At 40.8% G+C, this 22,813-nt stretch overlaps 2 protein-coding genes across 3 annotated transcripts in view; one reads left to right on the top strand and one right to left on the bottom strand.

The window, feature by feature from the left end:
- LOC308372963 (protein bicaudal C homolog 1-B-like) overlaps positions 1 to 13,312 on the bottom strand; it is a gene marked incomplete at its 5' end in the record, with an annotated part of 61,431 nt that extends 48,119 nt beyond the window's left edge. Inside the window, 2 exons of the mRNA XM_080848337.1 lie at positions 1,165 to 1,211; positions 13,120 to 13,312. Coding sequence (XP_080704463.1) covers positions 1,165 to 1,211; positions 13,120 to 13,312 — 240 coding nt within the window. The remainder of the gene's footprint in view (positions 1 to 1,164; positions 1,212 to 13,119) is intronic.
- A 2,567-nt stretch (positions 13,313 to 15,879) lies between these two features.
- On the top strand, positions 15,880 to 22,459 carry LOC308372921 (ubiquitin-conjugating enzyme E2 D4-like). Of its 2 annotated transcripts, none has more exons than XM_080848275.1 (7): positions 15,880 to 15,918; positions 17,261 to 17,324; positions 20,962 to 20,993; positions 21,141 to 21,218; positions 21,481 to 21,586; positions 21,754 to 21,847; positions 22,030 to 22,459. In XM_080848275.1, the coding sequence occupies exons 1-7, from the start codon at positions 15,895 to 15,897 to the stop codon at positions 22,073 to 22,075; spliced, it is 444 nt and encodes a 147-aa protein (XP_080704401.1). In that variant the 5' UTR covers positions 15,880 to 15,894; the 3' UTR covers positions 22,076 to 22,459. The 2 variants fall into 2 exon arrangements, with proteins under 2 accessions (XP_080704401.1, XP_080704402.1); XM_080848276.1 differs by lacking the exon at positions 15,880 to 15,918 and adding an exon at positions 16,391 to 16,476.
- Positions 22,460 to 22,813: the final 354 nt, after the last annotated feature.

The following is a 22,813-nucleotide window of genomic DNA, read 5'->3' as shown; positions in this document are numbered from 1 at the left end:
TGTGTGTGTGTGTGTGTGTGTGTGTGTGTGTGTGTGTGTGTGTGTGTGTGTTTGTGTGTGTGTATCAAGTGAGGTTGCATGTCAGTCAGATATTTTTGTTGTCCTTTCAGGGAAAAATGCAAAACAGTAAATACTAAATAACTAGGACAAATAACTGTGACAAAAAGTTCAATACAGATCTGAAAGCAACCATGTCCAATGTCAATGACCATTGCCAAAACCCTCGGCACAGAGATGTGCATAGACTTACAGTTTTAGCTGATGGAACATTGGGTTGTTAAAGGAGTGGTTGAAGGAAAGAAAGTACAAACCTTTGGAACATTTGGTATAGATTGAGAGTCTAGTCCACCCCAAAGGGTATTAATCTACACCTGTCAAACATCTCCAAAGTATTCAGACATTTTGTTTAAGTATTGTGGGTATGAGTTATGCCCATTCGTGCCATGTCCCCATAACAATCCCATACTGCTCCACAAACCCAGACTTCTTTTCATGTATGTATGTTCATCTATACAGTATTTCAATAGCAAGTGATGACGGTCAATCATTGATATGACGGTCAAACACAGATACACACACACACAAACACTCTGTCTTTCTCTCTCTCCATCTCTCTCTCTCACACACACACACACACACAGACACAGACACAGACACAGACACAGACACAGACACAGACACAGACACAGACACAGACACAGACACAGACACAGACACAGACACAGACACAGACACACACACAGACACAGACACACACACACACAGACACAGACACAGACACAGACACACACACACACACACACACACACACACACACACACACACACACACCACATGTTAGAGGAGTTACCACTAGTTTAGACTATAGAACAACAGGTGTGGTTCCAAAGGCCTAGAGGTGCATGTTTTGCACAGTGACGTAATCCCCATGCGAGGTGATTAAAAGTTAATGGCAGCCCGCGTGTTTAATATTTCATTCTCACTTACAGCACTGTTGGTTCTGTTCTAATTAGACCCATGTCTGGATACAGAAAAGAAGCCAAATGGGGTCCTATCACACACACACTCACACAGACACACACACACACATAGAAACAGACATAGACACACACACACCCACAGACAGAGACAGAGTGACACAGACACACACTCAGGCAAACTTACCGTCTGAAAGAAGTCTTCTCCTCCATTTATCCTCCCTTCACTGGCTGCTGTTGAAAGAAAAACGGAACAGCCCATTACTGATGATTGCGCACACACACACACACACACACACACACACACACACACACACACACACACACACACACACACACACACACAAGGTAAGTCAGAGACACCACAGGACTACTTGATAGATTAAGTTGCGATGATGTGGATAAAACAAAAAAAAACACACAAACGTCCTACATATTGCAATGTTGGCACAGGCGAAGAAATACTGGAGATTAACCGATAACATTTCTAACATTGCTTCACTGAATCCTCCCGTAGTGCTTTATATCTTTTGACCCCTCTCCTTCAAAACATGAAAGTTAAGCTCCAATGTTTTCATCAGTGAGAATCAGTAATGTCAACAACGCCCAACATTCCTTTTTGGGGGGGGGGGGGACGGACGGAAGAGGGGTGCCTTTGCTGATTCTTAAGAAGAGACAGTACAGTCCCTATTCCTGTATGGTGTGTTACTTTAAAAGGAGCTGTCCATCTGCACTCACTCACAGGAGGCATGTGGCACATGGTCACGGTGCGGATTTAGGGTTGACAGTTTTGGGCTTGCCATGGAATAAGTGTGCTGAGCCTGCCAATCAGGGCACTGAAGCACTACGCTGCCGCAGAGAGTACATTTGCCGATAAATATCACTTTACACACACACACACACACACACACACACACACACACACACACACACACACACACACACACACACACACACACACAGACCATTTACCCCCCAACACACACACACACACACACACACACACACACACAGACCATTTACCCCCCAACACACACACACACACACACACACGAAACACACACAAATATATGCTCAACCTTTCAGCAATCTGGTAAGAATGGCTGCCGACAATAACCTGGTTTTACTGTGCGAGTGTTTACCTGGGCTGCGTGCCCAAGCGCCTTTAAAACCACATGAGCACCCGAGACCTTCATGCACAGACATACATACATATTATATATATCTCAATACATTTCCTACATGATAAGTGCTGAACTGTGGCAACCAGCACCCAGGAGAGTGAGAAGCACTATGGTATGTTTGTGTTTGGGGTGTAAGACGCATGGCAAGGAGGCCTTCATGGCTGTGCTGCAAGCATCACGCTGGTGGGAGAGGTGTGAGTGTGTGATTGGCCCATTAAAAAGGCCGCGCTTGTTCCTCTGCAGCCGTGTATAAAGCCTAGACCGACTGCCAAGGCCTGGGGGCACTGCAGGCAGTAAGTGATCCCACGTGTTCGTCGAGTGGAGACCAACACACACGCACACGCACACCACACACACACACACACACCACACGCGCACAAACACACACACACACACACACACACACGGACCAGTACAGCCGTCCTAAATGATGGACTGCATACACGATGTACAGGAAGGAATGTGCCTCATAAATGTAATAACTTTTATTCTCTGCTCCATGGAAAAGGAACAATACTATGGTAAAATGGTAAGATTTAGTGTGTCTGTGTGTGTGTGTGTGGGTGGGTGTGTGTGTGGTTGTGTGTGTGTGTGTGTGGGTGGGTGCACACACGCACATGTGTGCCAGTATTCCAAGGGAACTGTTTATTCCATTGATCTGTCAAAAATGTCATAAGAAAAAAAAAGGGAACTACCAGATGTGACAGTCCAGTTCTTAAACTCTGAAGCGGCTCACTCCAGATTCAGGAAATCTCAAAATGTCAGCCTTGGCTCGGCACACAGTTGGACACGGCCATGCGCTTCGAAGCCATTGACCACATTACTTGGTAGGAAGAGGTGGACAGGAAACCACAGCCTACTTGAGTGACCTTTACATTTAACTGGGGTCAGGTCTGTTCCGTTTCTCAGGGCATGGGTCAGACTAACAGTAAAGGAGGATGATCCAGTTGCAGAAATGAGAAAATGACTGCATACACAGACACACAGACACAGACACACACACAGACACAGACACAGACACAGACACAGACACAGACACAGACACAGACACAGACACAGACACAGACACAGACACAGACACAGACACAGACACAGACACAGACACACACACACACACACACACACACAGGACCGCTTCACATGAACTCAGCACTGGCTCATCCCATACACACACACACACACACACAGAGTGAGGTCCAGCTAGTTGGGAATAGGGAGAGAGGAGGAGGAGGAGGATTTATGCTTCAAAGTGAACCGTGTCACAGAAAGACTCTGTGTTCACATAACGAGTGGTGAAAACTGTGAAGGTCAATGTGGTTGACCCTTACCGAGACAAATCCAAAATTTTAAATCACCTTTCTGTGACCGTAAATCAACCCAAAATCCAAATGTCATCCATCCTGGAATGCTTGTATGCTGCCAAAGGACAAATTAGAAGCAGAGTCAGCAATCAAACACGAGTTCCGACCTAATGTCGGCAATATGCTGCATTAAAATGATCAGTGGACTCAGCAAAAAGGGTTTTCTACAGTACCTTGGGATTTTGGTCTCTACAGACCTACAGAACGCTTTTCTGTTCTTATTTCAACAATCTGTAACATACAGCTTGCCAATAATGTTGCTCTACCATGAAGAAATGTGTGTGTGTGTGTGTGTGTGTGTGTGTGTGTGTGTGTGTGTGTGTGTGTGTGTGTTCTAAATATATTCTGGTAAATGTGTTCGGACTGCCACACAAGTTTCAGAAAGAACCTACCATATCCTAAAAAAAGATCTAGCCAGGATTTGTGAGTCATGGATTGTCTGATTAATGTGCTCATATATTAATCATCAACTAGAGCATGATTAGGTAAACCCCCACACAGTTTAAACCTACAAGTTTCCAATGATCACACCCTCAACTAACTGGGATGGCAAGCCTTCTACATGAATACTGCAGAAAGACTTAGCAATACATTTGGCTTTCCGCTGTGACCTCCCAGGACCAGTTCTCATTGGCTGGCAGCTGTTTTGACAGTCTCTTCAGATTAGAGGCCCCCTCGAGCCAAGCTACTGCTGAAACAGAAGCCAATGGAGCTGGCATTAGCTAGCATCCCTGAAGTATTCGGTCAACATTGGTTCATGATGCAAAACAGTTGAGACTAGAAAAGCTAGGGGTGGCATTCGACTGCTGGATACATTGGCCTAATCACGTGGCCACCCACTTGTATGTTGTTTGTTTCAAGAATTCTAGAAAGAGAAAGAACTTTAAGGTGCAGTGTGTGGACTGGTGGCATATCTCGCTAACTTCTATTTCCCCTACTGGTTAATATGGTCAGACCGTGATGACAGATTTGTTGGCGCTAACAGAGCTGGGACAGTCCAGAGGCAACTGTTTGTTCCTCGGAGTAAACATTCCCATAACAACCGGAAGGTAAAGCCTGTTGGCTCTTGTACTCCAAGGAGCAGCACTTCCAGCTGTTTTAATGTACATGCATTGCGCACTAACGCACACAAGATCACATAATCTCTGACAGATATAGAATGTTCTAGAAGTATCCCGCACTACAGCAGTTTCCATTCTTATCTTCATGATATTTACATATAGCCTGGATACTAGGGGTGGGGGAAAAAATCGATTATTCGATTTTAATCGATTCTCTCTAAAACGATTCTGTCTCGATTCAGAAAAGTTCATAATCGATTTTGTAATTTAAAAAAAAAAAAAAAAAATTTTTTTTTTACACATCCATTTCATGTTGAAATGCAAGCTGCATCGATTATTGGATTGTTCATAGAAAGTCAAAATTGTGACAAGGAAAAGCTTTTTCTCTCATAAAAAATAGAGAAGGTAATTCATCTGTTGATTTTCTTTAATTATCAAACACAAAGTAGGAAGTGTAGCAAAGACTCTAAGTAGCAAACTCAAATGTTTTAAAAGTCGAAATGGATTGATAATCGTTTTATCGGTTTAGAATTGATAATCGTTTTTTTTACACATCCATTTTATGTTGAAATGCAATTATCGATTGATTATCGAATATCAATTCAAAACCGATAAAACGATTATAGATGCATTTTGACTATTGAATCATTTGAGTTTGCACCTCAGAGTCTAAATTGAAGAAAATCAACAGATGAATTACCTTCGCTATTTGCTTTATTAAAGTAAAAGCTTTTAATGGTCACAATTTTGACTTTCTATGAGCAATGCAATAGTCGATGCAGCTTGCATTTCAACATAAAATGGATGTGTAAAAAAAAAAAAAAAAAAATTTAAATGAGAAAAATCGATTTTAAATCGATAATCGATAATCGATTTTAAATCGAATCGTTGACCTCTGAATCAATTTCGAATCGAATCGTGAGGTGCCAAGAGATTCCCACCCCTACTGGATACCAGACTGAACTTAGCCCCGCCCACCACATTTGTGGTCTGGGAAGTTCGGTCTGGCACTGCTCCATTTGGGAGAAATTATCAGTTTTCAGCAAAATGATCTGACCAATGAAATTGTCAGGGATGGCTTTATACGATGATGGACAGATGATCAACCAAGGCTTGAGTTGAATTAACGGTAGATTCGAAATCGTACCAAGATGGCGGCGTCTCGGGAGCCTGTAAGTGGGAAATATTTTATGTGAATTAAGCTATATACACAACTTTTTTATGTCTACATTGACTCGGTTAGTTGTGTATGTGCTACATGAATTTTGCGGAGTATTGTAGGTCTTAACTGAAGCTCAAGGCCATTATTGTTAGGTTAATGCTAACGCTTAGACCAAAAATCCATTGAAACACATAGTAGCTAGCTAGCCTCGCTGTTAATAAGTATAACGTGAGCATGCATATCTCACAGATATTGACAGCGCATCAGTTTTGAAAGAGGAACAGAGAAACACGATCAAGGCATTTGTCGATCGAAAAGATGTTTTGCCGTCCTTCCTACGGGATCCGTTAAAAGTTTAATGTATCAGATGGTCATACTACGTTGCTCTGATTGGTTCTAGGTATCCAATTGAGCGAAGAGGCATTTTTTTCCCTGGTTCGCTGAAACACGCCCAATAATCAAAGCTCAATGGAGCAGTATCAGACTCATATTATGACTAGTATTATGAGTATGACATCGTCAGGCTAATTTACATACGTTCCATCTAAATCACTAAAAAGGTGCAGGCCACGGTTTCTTCTCATGTAGTAGTTTGTATGAAGTGTGGGTTAAATCAGGACAGCGCACTTCCAATCTCAGCTCCAGAGAGCGATGTCAGACAAGCCAGCATTGAGAAACCCAGAGAGAGCACACATAAAAATGTTGCAATTTGTAAAAAAAAAAAAAGATTTCTTAAAAACAAATTCCAGTTGATTCCTCACTACAATTTTCCCTCAGAAAGCAGTTTATCTGATACTTTAAGCTTGGAAATAAATCTACTTTAATCAACTGATGTAGGAACATATTATACCAATTTACACGCATTGTAATGAACAATGTCATCTTAATACTTTTTCTCAATGCCTACATGAATTCAGAATAAGTGAACTTCAGTACTTCCTTTTTAAAGAAGTAGATGTCAGTAAGAATAAAGTTATAATGCATATAAACCATACTGACAGAATGACTATTCGGTGCTGATTATTTAATTTCATTGCTTTAACCTCACACACACACACACCCACACACACACACACACACACACACACACACCCACACACACACACACACGTGTGGAGTAAAGGATTTCAGTCACATGACAATAGCACTGCACACACAAACACCAGAAGAATAGCAGTACTGTATTCAGGAGAAGTTGTGCAGAAGATGTATTTCACAGGCCCCCCAACGCTCCTATGGGCATCCTCTCGCTCACGTCGAGCAGCCAGGGGGTTCCTCTAGTGCCAAACCCTGCTGCACTGACCTCATTCCTCCCTCCGAGCCTCTCCAGCGTTCTGGCCTGATCTTGGGAAAAGTTCGCTGAGCCAGCTTTGCGGGAGCAACGACAGACAGCTGCAGACATTAAGAAGCACACAGGACTGGCAGCCTTGTGTATATACCAGTCTGACATGTTATCACCTTCTTTCAAAGTGCTTTCTCTCTCTCTCCCTCGCTCTCTGTCTCTCTTTCTTTCTTTCTCTCTCTCTCCCTCTTAACTTCATCAGAGTGCAGACTCAGAGGCAGCATACTCACCTTCAACAAATCAAACACACATCTTTTTATTTGAGCCACTGGAGAAATGAGAAAATGACTGCACACACAGACACACACACACACACACACACACAAACACACACACACACAGGACCGCTCATCTGTTGGGTCTAGAGCCTTTATGAGGCATTCATCAAAAGAGGAAGCTCCGATTATAGCTTGGTCCAGGGCCCAAGCACTACTCTGTTCTGTTGCAAATATGGTATTGGCTCTAATGCACTTTTCTTAATTTTCTATAGTACCGACTGAACAGGGACGGTGTATTATCCCCGTCCTTTTATACACGTCGATATTTTTTTATTGGAAAATGTAATTGTCGTTACTTTGTTATTGCCTTTCTTCAGGCTTCAAGAACAGCATGTAACTCAGTGGGTTCACTTCACAACTTCAGATAGTTGTTCCTTTTCAGATAGTTAAGAAGGCCAAACACTTTCTTTGTCAGTTACTCTTTTCACATCTTTTACACTTTCTCTTTTCACATCTCCTTATATGATGATTATAATTATGATGATGGGGAGATTGTCTTCCAGTACAAACCAGGCACTGAAGGTCTGAGGAACCTCAAATTCAAAGCAACACTAGGCACTGTGAAAAAAGCACAGAGACAAAACCATGACACCCTAACAATTAGCTCTGGTGCATTCGTTTCTTACGGTGGAGATTATGGCCTAACCTCCATCAAATTCTCCCTCAAGGAAGCAAAGCTGAATTGGGGGGGGGGGGGATCTCCCTTCTCAAGGTTTTCCACAATTAGAAGCATTACAGAGGTTAAATGACTCCTTGCTTAGACGCAAACAACAAGTGTGCAACACAAATTCATTAATAAAATACCTAATTCTTACAATACCTACTCACACACCCGATCTCTGTTTGAATTTTACAGCGTCACGCTCACACACTCACACACGCACACGCACACAGGAGAAGCCTGAAAGGATGAAAATGGTTCCATTCATTTTACATTAAGACATTTAAAACCACTGACGCAGAAACCTGGATAGAACTTCCCTTTGGTTCACACTGCACCAGATAACGGGCCCACTCCAGACACCCAGACACACAGTCACTCACACACACACACACACACACAGTCACACACACACACACACACACACACACACAGTCACTGCTAACATCCGCGTCTTGAGAACACAAACATCCTGTGTGGAGAAGAAAAGACTCGCTCCCTTCCCAGATCCTCCATCGCACAAGAGTGGATGGGGCTGCCTCGCTGATGGGAAATGGGCTTTAATTGGATTAAGCTTGTTAATAACTAAACTATACCCCCCTCCCCCTCATCCCCACCTCTCTCCCGCTATGCTATCCAAATCAAAACAAGCAGAGTAAGGGGTTGTGTGCTTTGGTTTTGCTTTCAGTCTTACAGTGTTCATATTCCTGTGAAAATACCTTGTGCCCCGATACAGGCTCACTGATGTTAGGGTAGCGTGCGGGCGGCTTGCATGTTAAACTAAGTGGCGTTACTGCTTGCATGACAAGTCAAGGTGAATTATGAAAACAAATCACCTGAAGCTGGGATGTTAGCTGACAAGTAAATACAGCCTGCAATAAAAGAGGTGAGTATATGAATATGACGGGGAGAGAGAAAGAGCAAAGCCCTAAAAATGAACATATGTAGGGTGTACATCCAGTTAATATCGCCTACACACACACTTACACACACACACACACACACACACACACACTTACACAAACTCAGAAAGAAAACACAGAAATAGCAGACCACAAAAGCGGGCGAAATGTAAATGTGCACTTTGAGAGGGGTACCGAGACAGGGTATAAAAATACACACTGAGTATAATAACAGGTATTCATTTCTCCACTTTAAAACCAGAAGTGGGTCAAGCACTTCTGTAAACCTCCAAACACATGTGCGCCCACTCTCACACACACACACACACACACGCACGCACACACATACACACACACACATACATACAAGCTTTCAAATAGCCTCTCCATCTTTCTTCTTCTCTCTTTTTTCCTTTTCTTTCTTTCTCTACTTTTCTCCCTTCGCTGTTCAATTTTCTTAAGAGACAGGTTCCACTCTCTCTCTCGTCCTGCTCAGTGTCTCTCTCTCTCTTTCTCTCTTTCCCTCACTCACACACACACACACACACACACACACACACACACACACACACACACACACACACACACACACACACACACACACACACACACACACACACACAAGCTCAATTATATGGGAGCTACTGAAAGCTTGATGGTGCTCTCGACACAGTGGAATGTGTGGTGTAAGCAGCTAACTGTGTGTTTGGCTCTCTTTCTCTCTCGCTCTCTCTCTCTCCTCTCTTCATCTATCCATTTCCTTCCTCTGAGCTGCCCATTCCCCCGAGCCAGAGGTAGCGCACAACGCAGCGTCACACAGCAGACAAGAGATCCCCACAATCACCGCACTGATTTTTTTTCCCCCTTTGGCTTTTTTGCTCCCTTTCTTTGTGAAGAAGAGCTTGACACACGCTCAAATACGATCCTGCTGTCTCACACACACACACACACGTACACAGACACTTTTCTAGTTTTTTTTCTAGAGCTCTAAGCACTATATCTAGCCTGCCACTACAGTGGAGTTTTTCTTTACTTTACCCCTACTTTACTCTAGAGGGATGAAACATTTTGAGGCAGGGCATCCTTAAAATCCTTACTGGTGAAAACATTCGGTATGATTTTCCATTTAAAGAAAAAACCCCGTCCCCGTATTTTCCTGACACTGCAGTTTGTGACCCTAGTGAGGAGTTAAAAATAGTTCTTTTGACAGCTTCTATAGCAACAACGCATAAGACGGTGACAGTAATGATAATCGCTACTTTCTGTACGGACTAAACGCAAACACAGCCTCCTCCTTCATCACTATAATGGCTTTGAAGCGCTGGTGTGCTGCCTCAGTCTCATCAGCAGATAACATGACCCTTGCTCCATGCTAGTCATCTCACTGGCATACCCTCAGCATGGTCCGGGATTGTTCAATGACTGTCCATATCCACAGGAATGTGACTATGTGGTGTGCTACAGAAATGGTTATGGTTTTTTCACTTTGTAAACCAACTAGCTAGTGGAAATCAATTCAAAACCGCTCTCAGGTCTACTGAGCTGTTTGCAAGTAAAATGCTTAGGAATTAAATAAGAAATGATGTACATTAATCTATTAAACAACATGTTATACTGTCTACAATCTTCAAGGAATACAAACTTGTGGTAAACCTTAACAGGGATCTTACTAAATGCTTCAGGCATTCTGACACTAATAACTATGCCGTAGAGTTCAATAGTCTTTCTCTGCTCTTTTGTTGACCTTGTTATGTTTACAAACACAATTATAAGAGCAAGGTTTGTATAATAATTTAAATGTGTCCAGTGTGTGTGTGTGTGTGTGAACATGAAATTAATGACTAAATAAGAAAGTTTATGAAGCTCAGTCAAACTGAATCAGCTCAGACCCATCCAGCTCGGCCAGAAAAAGCAAGTGAAAAAACAGCTGTAGCCAACACAAAAAAAATGACCCCTAATAGAAACCACACAAGAATGTCGCTCTGATGGTCACGATAGCAATCAAACCTGGTGATAAATTCCTGATGTTTTTATTATGTTGAGTTTTTAAGCTTGGAATTTCATTACAAGAATAGTTTACTAGTTGTATCTTATATGTAACGAGCAGGCTGAAGGCAGTGCTGTTATCATTGGACAAGATCACTGACCTCGTCTCAACACCCCATCTTGTGTCTGTCCCATTACAAACTTCCAGGAAAGGAAGAAGAGGCCAGATGTGCCCGTCATGTACGATAAAACTCAGAGTTTATAAACACACACACACACACACAAAAGGTCCATTATCAGACTCTGCAGGCGAACAGGTCCACCCACAAATGCACCAACCCATGTCAACAGCAGCTTCTCGGCCAATCAAAACACATCCAGATGTTAGACTGCCTGGCAAAGCAGGGCAACTTAAGACGAACTAAGGTGCTAAGCAGCTGACATATACCGAATGAGAGGAGGGGACAACCTCCTCAGAGTGGTTCTTAGGCACCTTGGGTGTACTGATCATTAGAATGTGCTTACACACGCTGGGAATCAAAGTTTGACACGGTTTCATAGTTCATTGGTGCCAGTCACTCATCCTCATTTGCACTTTGGAAGTGTGGATGAAGGACTGGAGTCAGTGATCATTTCTTAACACAAAACTCCGAAAACAGCCCCAGCAATCAGGAGCATGTCCGTCTACCAATCATACCGTTTACACCACATGCAACCATGCGATAGAGAGTTCATCCATGGCTATATATGGCATACAGTTGTCATCAGATTAAACACACACACACACACACACACACACACACACACACAGTGACGTGGCAAACAGGGCCTGGAAGATGGCTTTGTGTTATGCTGTTTTCCAGGAAAAGGCAGCGATTACATGCAGCTTTTAGGAATGTACAGCACTGACAAGACGGAGTCAACACTCCAGGGAAGAGTAGTCTGTTGGCTGTGACCAACCACTTAAACACTTCATGATTAAAACAGACCAACAATCAAAAGCTCACACAAGCTCAATAGACTATATAACAATAGGCTATTCTTTGACTGTAATGTACACTCTCTTGTTCCTTAATTTGAATGGAAAAGAAACGACAGTAGCGATCATGCATTTCCAAGAGGTCTGTGTCAACCTCAAGCAGTTCCCACGGCCTACCTATATTCTTAGTTTTTACCCCAGGGAAGACATGGAAAATACAAAGACTGTTTCATGTTGTCTGTAACAGGTTACATGCACATAAATATCAAGAGTATATGTTATAAATAATGCACATCGACAGAACCATTAGCATCAAGACACTTCAAGGATAATCAAGTCATGCATACATTCATATGTTTGTGTTATTTATACATCATGTGGCTTTCCCCAGAGACTTCCATTACAACAGTTAGTTGACAACTTATGAAAGTGTCGGTTTGAATATTTTAACAGAATAAATGTAAAGCCGCACGTCACAAAGTAAGAGCTCTCTTGAAGAAATCTACTGTCTACAAGAACGTTACAGGGACACAATCCGTCTGAAACTAAACTATCAGCATTCTGGTAAAACAGGGTTCAATCGTGACCTCTGTTGATAAAGCCGTGCTACTTCACCTATCCGTCAAATAACTCGAATAGGCTACTATGAAATGTCATGCACATGATAGCCTATGCCCCAAAAGAAGACTACAAAGTGATAAGAAATAATTGTTGAATTAGTCGTTATCTCATTAGGTTACTGGTCTTGACAACTGGCCTTCTGCCAATCGACTAAAACAAAACGGGAAAAAATTCAAATGATAGACACATTGAAGTCTAAACAGCGGTGCTGAGCTTTTACATTGAAGAATCCTACACTGGCAACATTGCAACATATTTCACTTTTTTAAAAAAATCATTAAACATTTGAATTATCAGAAAGTGTTCGTATGACAGTAGCCTAAGTTAGGAGAAAATTGTCTCTATGCAATGTGAACGGTATAGCCTGTAGCCTGGAGAGTTGAAACAATTGCCATGGCGCAACAAGTTTAGGCTACTGTGTGACTTGATGAAAATGTATTAGACTGTTCAATGTTGTATGCTAATATAGTACCGAGACAGCGTGTTTCATCACCGAGCCACATCATCAGGACTAGTTGAAGGAACAACTCAAGACAAAGGGAAACGGTCAAAGGAAAATGTTTGGAATTGTATGATGGAGGCAATTCACTGATGTAAATGGTTACCTAGAAGCATGATCTCAAGTTTCTTGCGGTCCACACGGAACCTCTCCTCGGTCCAGTCCGGGTCTGGTGGGGAAATTGGCCCGCTTGAGTCATCCTCCGAGAGGGGTAAGGGTGAGTCTGTACTCCGCTCACTGTTGGAACCCGGATCCGAGTGCTGCAAGTATCCGCTCAAAGTGTCGCATTGAGCGGCCATGGCGCGGGCAACCAATTCCTGCGGCCACGGTGTTCCAAACGGATACTGCTGATTAATCCCAAGTTTTACCCGCGCCAAAGGACTTTACTCATTCCTCCAGAAAATCAGTAAGTTGCGAATCATTATGATTAGACGCCGAGGGATTGTTTACTGTTTCCTGGTGCAGCCCACGATTTCCACAATCATGTGCCGACTTAAATCAGCCTCCGTTCTTTAGCTGCTCTTTACCAAACCCAGAAATCATAGGACTCAGGTTTTTACGTGTCAAATTCACTGCCTCACTCTCCTCCCTAACCGCTCTGTATCCAACCCTGAGTGAGTGTCGTCTGGAAGTCTTCAGACCGATGACCTGTGACTAAGAAAAAACTTTAAATATTCTTTTTCAACATTTGAAGCTCTGGATTAGGCCTTATGTTATTTTTTGTTCCCTTATGCAAAACGTATCAGGAGGAAAATAGTCCCTCTGCAAGTCCATTTGTGCATACATTGGTCTTATCGCTAACAATGAATCTTGATTTGGCAATTAGGCCTACATGTTTGGATGCAAGGTTTTAGATGTTCATAGACACTGTCTTAACATAAGATATTTTTTCCGGTTGGATGCATAAAAAGTAGGGTCGTTTTCAGGTGACAAAAAGATGTCTTGAGTGTGGACTATAAACTCCATACATTTTAGTTCTTGTTTGTTTGACATGTGCAATGCAAATCCAGTTTCGTACTGCCTTTAATTTTCTTGGAACAACTTGGACATATATTGAAACATTTATTCTATCACAGATGTTCCTGCATGCATAACACATTGTATTGTAAAGATGTATCAATGTCCACCTCTAAAAGATCAGATTTTATTGTGAGCCATGCAATAGGCTACATGAGAATGTGGGATGGAAAATATGTTGTTTGTACTGGATATTTATTTATTATTTGCTCACACAGGTCTTGTACTCAAGGATTTCATCCTGATGTTTAATAGTAGTCTAGGAATTTGAAAAATAGGTTAAATAAACAAACATGACTCTTCCTGATATAGGTATGTTTTCACTGTTGGGTTGAGATGTCATCTGTCTGAATTGATTGGTTTCTGGAACCTGAAATGGAGATTACCAAATTACACAAATGTGATCATGTCAGAGGACATTGGCAGTCAGCAGTTTAGTTTAGTGTAGATTGCCTATTGAGAACAGATAATTTGTTTAGTCATTTAGCAGACGGTTTTGTCCAAAGCGACGTACAAGGGAGAGAAGAGTCAAGCTACGAGCAATAGAGACCTAGTGTAACAATAAATACTATTTTACAGTGCAGGAAAAGTGCAGGAATGTAACTGCTGTAAGTGCAAGTTAAGTCTATTCTGCTGCTCTCATCTTTTATATGAAGAAAATCTTTGTCCAAAATATCAAGGAACAGGTGAATTTGACAAACATTTAGAAATGAACCTAAATAAAAGTACAGTAAACAATTCTGGCAAAAGATTATTGATATTTGAGCTCAACAGCCAATCAAATTACACCCCTCCCTTCTGTGCTCCTGAGGCAACGTGTTGATTGGCTGGAATAGTATATGGCTCAGTCCGAGCCATCCCCCCCCCCCCTTTACAGAGCCAGAACTGTGTATGAACAACAGATTTAGTTTGAGCACACGCACAGCACGGACAGCTAGATAGATAGATAGATAGATGGATACTTTATTGATCCTGAGGGAAATTAAGGTCATCCAAGTAGCTTACACTTACAAACAAACATGAATAACAATAAATACAAAAATCACAATAAATACAAAAACAATACACATAGGGGGAACATGTACAATACAAAAACAAAAACTATAGAAGCTATAGGATGGTAAGGGGAAAACAGTTACTAATATGATTAGAATCGTGGACAATGACTTTTAAAGTAGATACAAATGTGTACTGAGACAAGTATACTATCAATGCTGACGTAATTGTGTGGATATCAGGAATGCTGAGGAAAAGCATGTTGATGCATCATGACAGTCAAACCATGTTTCCACTATACTCCTCCAATACAATATAGGTTTTATTGTCAAAAAAGCTTATTTTTTTAGGGCTGATAATGTAATGTTGAATAAAGTGTAAATAATAATTTGCCAACAACATTTCACAAGGCATTCTATGCATCTTAGATTTTGGTTTAAAGGGTTAATATGTAGGGCTCTTCTAAAAATATAATGAAATGCATTAAACAAACTCAAATGCTCAAACAAAGAAAAAAAGATGCGTAGAATTAACTGGGGGATACTTTCATGTCGTACCTTCATGATGACAAAGTAGTTCAAGAGATTGGGTTTTATATATTTGTGAATTTATTTATATATTAATTCATTATTTATGCATTGAACGGAAACAGAATGTTCCTCCTAATGACCTAACCCCAAAGTAACAATGTCTAACCCATAGACATCATATAGGTATATACCTATATGATTTCTATGGTCTAACCTATCACCAAAGTTGCTCCAGGACTTTCAATTTGATACAATCCGGAAGTTGTGATGTTGACAGCTGTTGCTCAGTTTACGTTGCTTCATAACAAGTCGCTGCTGGTGAGAGTTGGACAGTTGTTATGGCTCTGAAGAGAATACAGAAGGTAGGCGGTGGGATGCTAACAAGCTAGCAAATGTGATTTTAACTGTTCGTGCTACTTATGGTGTACAAGCAATTAGCGTGAAAACGTCTTAGTTCTCAGTATGATGTCCACGACATGAGTCATCATTCTAGTTATTATTTATCCATCATCATTTTCTCTCTACCGGTAACGTTCGATTGCTAGCATGGCGATCTAGGAAGCTAGCTATCGTAGTTAGGCATATAGCAATCAGGCTTGGGCTAAGTGTTATCGCTACTTCCTATCTGCACCGTAGCAGAACTAGTTGGCCAGCCAACATTTGTTTTGATAGTTGTTTTAGTCGCTTTCAATTGAGAATAACTAACGCTATCTTCCGGTGGTATTATACATGTTACCATGTTAGCTATCTATAGGTTAACTGACGCTAAGTGTCATAGTAAAGTATTCTTGCTAAATAGCTAGCTAGCCACCTAAGCTATCATACATTTGTTTTAGGTGGCCAGGAAGTAAAGACTTTCCAAATTACAAATCGCAAACATCCTAACAAGCGGTAAAACTTGCTGACCGGCAAATGTTAACGTAAGTTTGCCATACATCCTATATTGTGAGCCGTAGTATAGACTTTGATGAGTAACTTATTGACAGGAGTCAGGTGCCAACGTTTGCTAACTTAAGGCACTTTTTTGATAGCCCAGTACCGAGAGCTACCTTATTGACATGACGCAGCTAATACAAAATTGAACTTATACCTGATAGCCTTCGTACCCGCCTGTAATATGTCACAGAGCCAGTCTGGCCTACTTATGTTATCTAAACGTTGTCCCTTAATGTGTAATGGTCGGCTAACATACTGCTTTTGAACATTGTTGTCTATTGTTCTCTTTTGTATGTGATATTATGTAGCCGTTGTTTGTCAGACGTCATTTTCAGCAGTGACTGCCAAGCACTAACTATGGGGTTTCTAGAATAGCCACGATTTCGAGAAAGAGTATATTTTTAGAGAACCTACTATTGTGTGTGTAACCTTAAATAGACAGGACGTACAATAACTTAGAGCCTACCTCTGTGATCTGGTCCACACAGCAAGACCAATGGTGGTTAAATGTATGACCAAAACAAGTACAAATGTTTTTTTGTTACTGATTGTTTTTGATGGACCTAGACTTCCTTGCAGTTGGAATGTCAGTGCTTTCTACACACATAGCCTTCTCTGTTGATGATGTAACAGTGTTTTTGGGAATCTCTCCAAGAAAGCATGGGTGTAGTTCAACAAGTCTAACACACTTGAGACTCTTTTAAAACATTATCAGCAGTACCAGTGGACATAAACTGACATGTGCTCCGATGTCCTGTGTTTGTGTAGGAACTCCATGACCTCCAGAGGGACCCTCCTTCTCAGTGTTCAGCTGGACCTGTGGGAGAGGACTGTAGGTTTCCCTCATGCTTCTCGGCTGTTCTTTCTCAGTCGTGTTTCCTCCTCTATCAGTGCACTTCACAAATACTTTCACTTTTGGTTAGTTCAAGGAAAGAATTAGTCAGCCTGGAATTTATTTACCTTACGAGCAGCATTCCTTCCTCTAAGGCAGTGGTTCTCAACCCTTGGGTCGCGACCCAAATTTGGGTCGCCAGAGTTTCTGAAAAGGTCGCGAGACGAATTCTAAATGTAAAACCTTTTTTTCAAGCCATGCTCCCTCTGTCCATAAGGGAATCCCTGCCCCCAGGTCTGACATTAAACTATATAAGCCGGTAATGGTTTTGCATGTAAGCCTATCTAACGATAACATGTTCGAACATTCAGCCAATCAAATTGGCATATAAGATATTTCAAATGTATGCAACATGTATTGCGCAATAATATGCTCTGACATGACCGGAGAATGTCTATAGGCGACTAGTGTAGGCAAAAAGTCAACGTGTAAAACGAGTTCCTGCTCAGATTTCTGAAGAACCAGAGGGAGTTTTACAGGCGTGTGACCCGGTATTTCTGAAATATGGATTTACGTATTGCGTGGAGAATGGTGAGCACCCGCCGTTGTGTGTGCCATGCAACGAAATACTGGCTAATGAAAGCCTGAAGCCTTCGAAATTGCAGATACATTTTGAAACAAAGCAGGCCAACTGTCTATAAAGATAAAGACTTTTTTTTTTTAACGTATGAGCCAAAACCTCGAGGCATCCCAAAAAAACAAACAAACAAAAACATTTTTTTTTAACGTGCCATCACTGTTTAGGAGAAGGCACTGCGTGCATCCTATCTGGTCCCCTACCAGCTAGCTCAGAGCAAAACGTCCCATACGGTTGCAGAAGTTGCCATCGATTTGTGCACTGCACTCATAGGTGAAAAAGAGGCAGCGAACTTAAAGACAATTCCCGTGACAAACGACACTGTTCATGTGAGGATATGTGACATGTCAAATGATGTTGAGAAGCAGCTTACTGAACGTCTCTGCATTTTTGACTATATCGCCTTACAACTCGATGAATCCACAGACGTGGCTAGCCATGCCATTCTCTTGGTTTACGTGCAGTATGTTCGGAATGATGACTTTGAAGAGCCGTTCTTATTTAATTCAGATTTGCCAACATTTACCACTGCAGGCAGCAGAGATTTTTTTCTGCAATGGACACATACTTTATCTCAATCAGCTCTCCTGGTCAAAGTGTGTTGGTGTGACAACGGATGGGGCAGCCTCGATGACAGGAAAACATTTAGGGATCTCATTTACTATTTGAACATGTCCATTTCTCATTAAGGAGTTGAGCATGTAAGTAAGGATTTCTCATTTAAAAAATCAACATAAGTCCTGTGATAAGTGGAACATGTTAGTCCATCTCTGACTAAAAAGGTGAACATGTAAGTCCATGGATTCTTCTTAAGAAGTTGAACATGTAAGTTCATAATTTCCTATTAAAAAGTTGAAAATGTATGGCTAAAGTCCATTTTTGTTCAAAGAAGTTCAGAAGTCCATGATTGCATAACTGATCCTGACTTTTAAACAGTTGCATGTGTTTTCAATGGTTAAACAGTGGTAGAGTATTAGTAGTCGTAGTAATCATAATAATAAAATAATAATACAATTGTTAAATTATTGGCCTGATGATTCATGCTGATTATTAATTGTTGGGTCGCAACCGCACTGTTATCTAAAAATGTGGGTCATGGAGCAAAAAAGGTTGAGAACCACTGCTCTAAGGAAATTCCCCCTTTAGTTGCCACCAGAAAAAAATGTAATTATGCTGCTCAGGAATACTCAGGAAAGTTGGTGAACACGTACTCTATATTTAGTTTGTTTTCCTGCGAATGTTGTTGTTTACATGTTCATGCCAGCCTCACATGATCTTGTTATTGGGTGTGCACTTTTCTTTCATCTGTGTCTCACCAACAACAGAGGGTTTTATTTCCTATTTTAATATAAATGTTATGATGAATTAAATTGCATGTTAAAATAACAGATTTGCGGGGTCCAATTAACCAAGAGACCATCAAAGTTGATCATTTGATCTTAAGTAACAGCAATCATAAACAGCTCAGCTGTCATTATTTGTTTCGTACTTATTTCGTAGACACAGATTGGATTACACTCTCAGCAATACATTCAAACCTACTCATATCTACAGAGAAATGAATGATCAATGAATATATAATCAGGATTAATGTATTTCCCCAACCAATAACCGCACTGTATATAAACTGCATTACAGTATTTTTTTTATAATTTTATGAAACAAATCTGTGTATTGACTGCACCTGTATTAACCGCTAGCCATTTGAAAGTTGTCGTAAGCAAAAGTACTACACTTACACTCCCACCTGGCTTACACACACACACACACACACACACACACAAACACCCCATTCCCACTCGCAGTGAAAACCATTTATTTGGTGTTAAGGTGTGGTGTTGGAATGGATGCTAAACTTTTAAGATGATTCATTAACTGACCCATGGACCCTAGTACCATGAACGATAATCCTCTGACACGCTTGCAGTAGGAAACCATTGAATGAATTAATGATTGAGGAGGGCAAGGGGGTGGAGGGACTTCTGCCCCCTAATTTACTAACATTATCCTGATATCTGAGTGAGCCCTTGCTCCATTGATGTCCCATTATTTCTCTCAGGACTGTTTAATGTCTATGTGAAGCTATTTAGCATCACTTGCAAGTGCTTTGATCACTTTGAACCCACGACTGCCTTTCATTAGTGAGCTGATTTTGAGAAACTTAACTTGGCAACTAACATGTTTCTTTGTTGCTATGGTGGTCTTGTTGCTATGCTAAGTGTCTAGCTGGCTAACTAAAGAAACATTTAAAATAATTAATGGTGAAATGGAAGAATTCCATCTACATGAAATGAAAGCTTGTCTCCTCGATTTAGCTTATTGTATTAACATGAGTTCATCACATGCTAACAACTGTTAAAATGGTTCCCTAAACTAAAGAAAACTAGTTAAAAAGCTACGATAGGTAGAAATCCTCTGTGTGCCTGTTCAGCTTAATATTATCACAAGTTGATTTTCTCTTCATATTAAAATTAGTTCATAGGTTAATTGACATGAGACCTCTTACTCCTCTAGTGGAGGTTCGTGCTCCATAGCATCCTGTTACGTGAAGTCTGGAGGGAATACACGACAGCCGTTACTTTATCATTATGGAAGACTGAATGCGACTAAGTATCAAAATGTGTTATCTATATGATTTTGTTTTTACCTGGTACATTAATGGGATTTGTATGTGAAAAGGTCTCTCTCTTTCCCTTTCAGGCTTTACCTGGTAGAGTTACTTACTATCTACCTGGCAAAAAAATGCATTCCTCTGTACAGAATGCACCTGAGTATTAACCACAGGAATCAGTGCATAAAGTGTATAAAGAGTGTGAAGTGTAAGACTAGAGCTGTAGAATGAGTTTTATTTCAAACTTGGAAATTATTTGTATTAGCCAGCTTTAGGATGCTGAGGGGAAAGAACACCACACTAGTACGTTAAATATATGCAGGCAATCAGTGCTTTCTAATCTCTCTCTCTCTCTCTCTCTCTCTCTCTCTCTCTCTCTCTCTCCCCAGTATTTCATTGGCAGGCAACAATTATGGGACCAGTAAGTCTTGAATTCATATATGTTCTTGATATACCTTAATGCTTAGTTTATCAGTGTTAATTGTTAAGTTACATACAGTTAATCAAGGTGTGTTCCTCAGTGCGGGCTATCTGTCTTGACCCCTTCTCTTTTACTTCTCTCTGTCAGGGTGACAGTCCATATCAGGGCGGAGTGTTCTTCCTCACAATCCACTTTCCTACAGACTATCCCTTTAAACCACCAAAGGTGAGTCTTCCTGAGGACTATACATAACGGTAAACCACCCGAAGAAAAAGGTTTTGGTGTTTAGAAGATTTTGTTTTTGCATGTATTGTGTGAATGAATAGGTTAAATAAAATGAATCTGTTGTTGTGGTGAGTGTTGTGTTGTTCAAGGTAGTCTTACTGTAATGTTGGATGTCTGGGTTTGTTTTGATATTAAACTGTCATTAATTACATGCGAGGTTACCCTAAGACAGATGTCAGAACCTGTGCCATTCTCCCAACAGGTAGCCTTCACAACTAAAATATACCACCCCAACATAAACAGTAATGGTAGCATATGTTTGGATATCCTGAGGTCTCAGTGGTCCCCTGCCCTCACCTTATCCAAAGGTAGGAAGCCACCATGCACTACACACGGCCACTCTGGGTTTCAGCTAACAAACTAATCATAATTATAACAAACTTGTAAATAAGTTGTAGTTTTTGTATTCCTCCAAAGAGGAAATGGCTGCTGTTTAAATATGAACTGAATTGAGTTTCCTTCTTTTTCTTTTCAGTTTTATTGTCCATATGTTCTCTGTTATGTGACCCGAACCCAGACGACCCTTTAGTACCGGACATTGCACATATCTACAAATCAGACAAAGACAGGTGAGTGATGGACAGCCTCGTGTTATCTTTTTCAATGAACCGTTCAGCCATGTAAGCAGATGCATATAGATTCTAGATTATTATTATTCTTTTTATTATTATCTATTCTTCTACAAAGATTATAAGAGCCCCTCTCCGTCTTGACGTCATTGGGTTAAACCATTTCTTCTTTTCACTTCCAGATACAACAAACAAGCAAGGGAATGGACACAGAAGTACGCCATGTAATGCATTGCCATAGGGTTGTCGGATAACATTTACCCTGGGTTGACATATTCCAAATTCCAAAGTACTGTACACATTCGAGGTTAATGCTGAAGCAAAAAGTCTTATTCTTCTTTTCTTTTGTTTTTATATACATAAGCATTCTGCCCAGAGGGGCAACTGAGTGCTTTAAAGAAATTGTTTTGTAACACTAACAATCACTTTTCATTGAACTGCTGAGTTGAGCCATCAGGTAGAGGAAAACTATTTCTTATTCCTCGCGATTATAGGTACTTTTTTCTTTTTTTCCTTTTTTTTAAAGAAACTTTTAATGTATAGTTTATAAAGCTATACTATATCTATTTGTATTATTTTGCATTAAAAGCTTAGGGGGGATTTAAAAAATGACTTGTGTCTTGTAGGCTATTCATTTGCACACTTTCACATTTTGAGTTGCAATTTTTTTATATTGCTCTAGAGGGCAGCACTGCGCCAGTAATTTAGGTCCAAGTATCAGACCCGTTTGCACATTGTAATGCCAGACTCACAAATATCTAACCATTGACTGCTGGAAACATTGGAAACTGGAAACATTTAGCTTCACTCATGGTGATCTGGCTTCCTTTATATTCAGTCTATAAGTAAAGGCCAACACCATGAAATCGCAACAAGCTGGTATTGTGTGTGTGTGTGTGTGAGTCAAGAAAAGCGTTATTAAGGATCTGATTAAGCATTATTATAAGATTATCTGATTAAGCATTG

The sequence above is a fragment of the Sprattus sprattus genome (genome assembly GCF_963457725.1).
Source record: "Sprattus sprattus genome assembly, chromosome: 12".
Classification (NCBI taxonomy): domain Eukaryota; kingdom Metazoa; phylum Chordata; class Actinopteri; order Clupeiformes; family Clupeidae; genus Sprattus; species Sprattus sprattus.
Note: the sequence above shows the minus strand (reverse complement) of the source record. Positions and strands in the feature narration are given on the sequence as shown.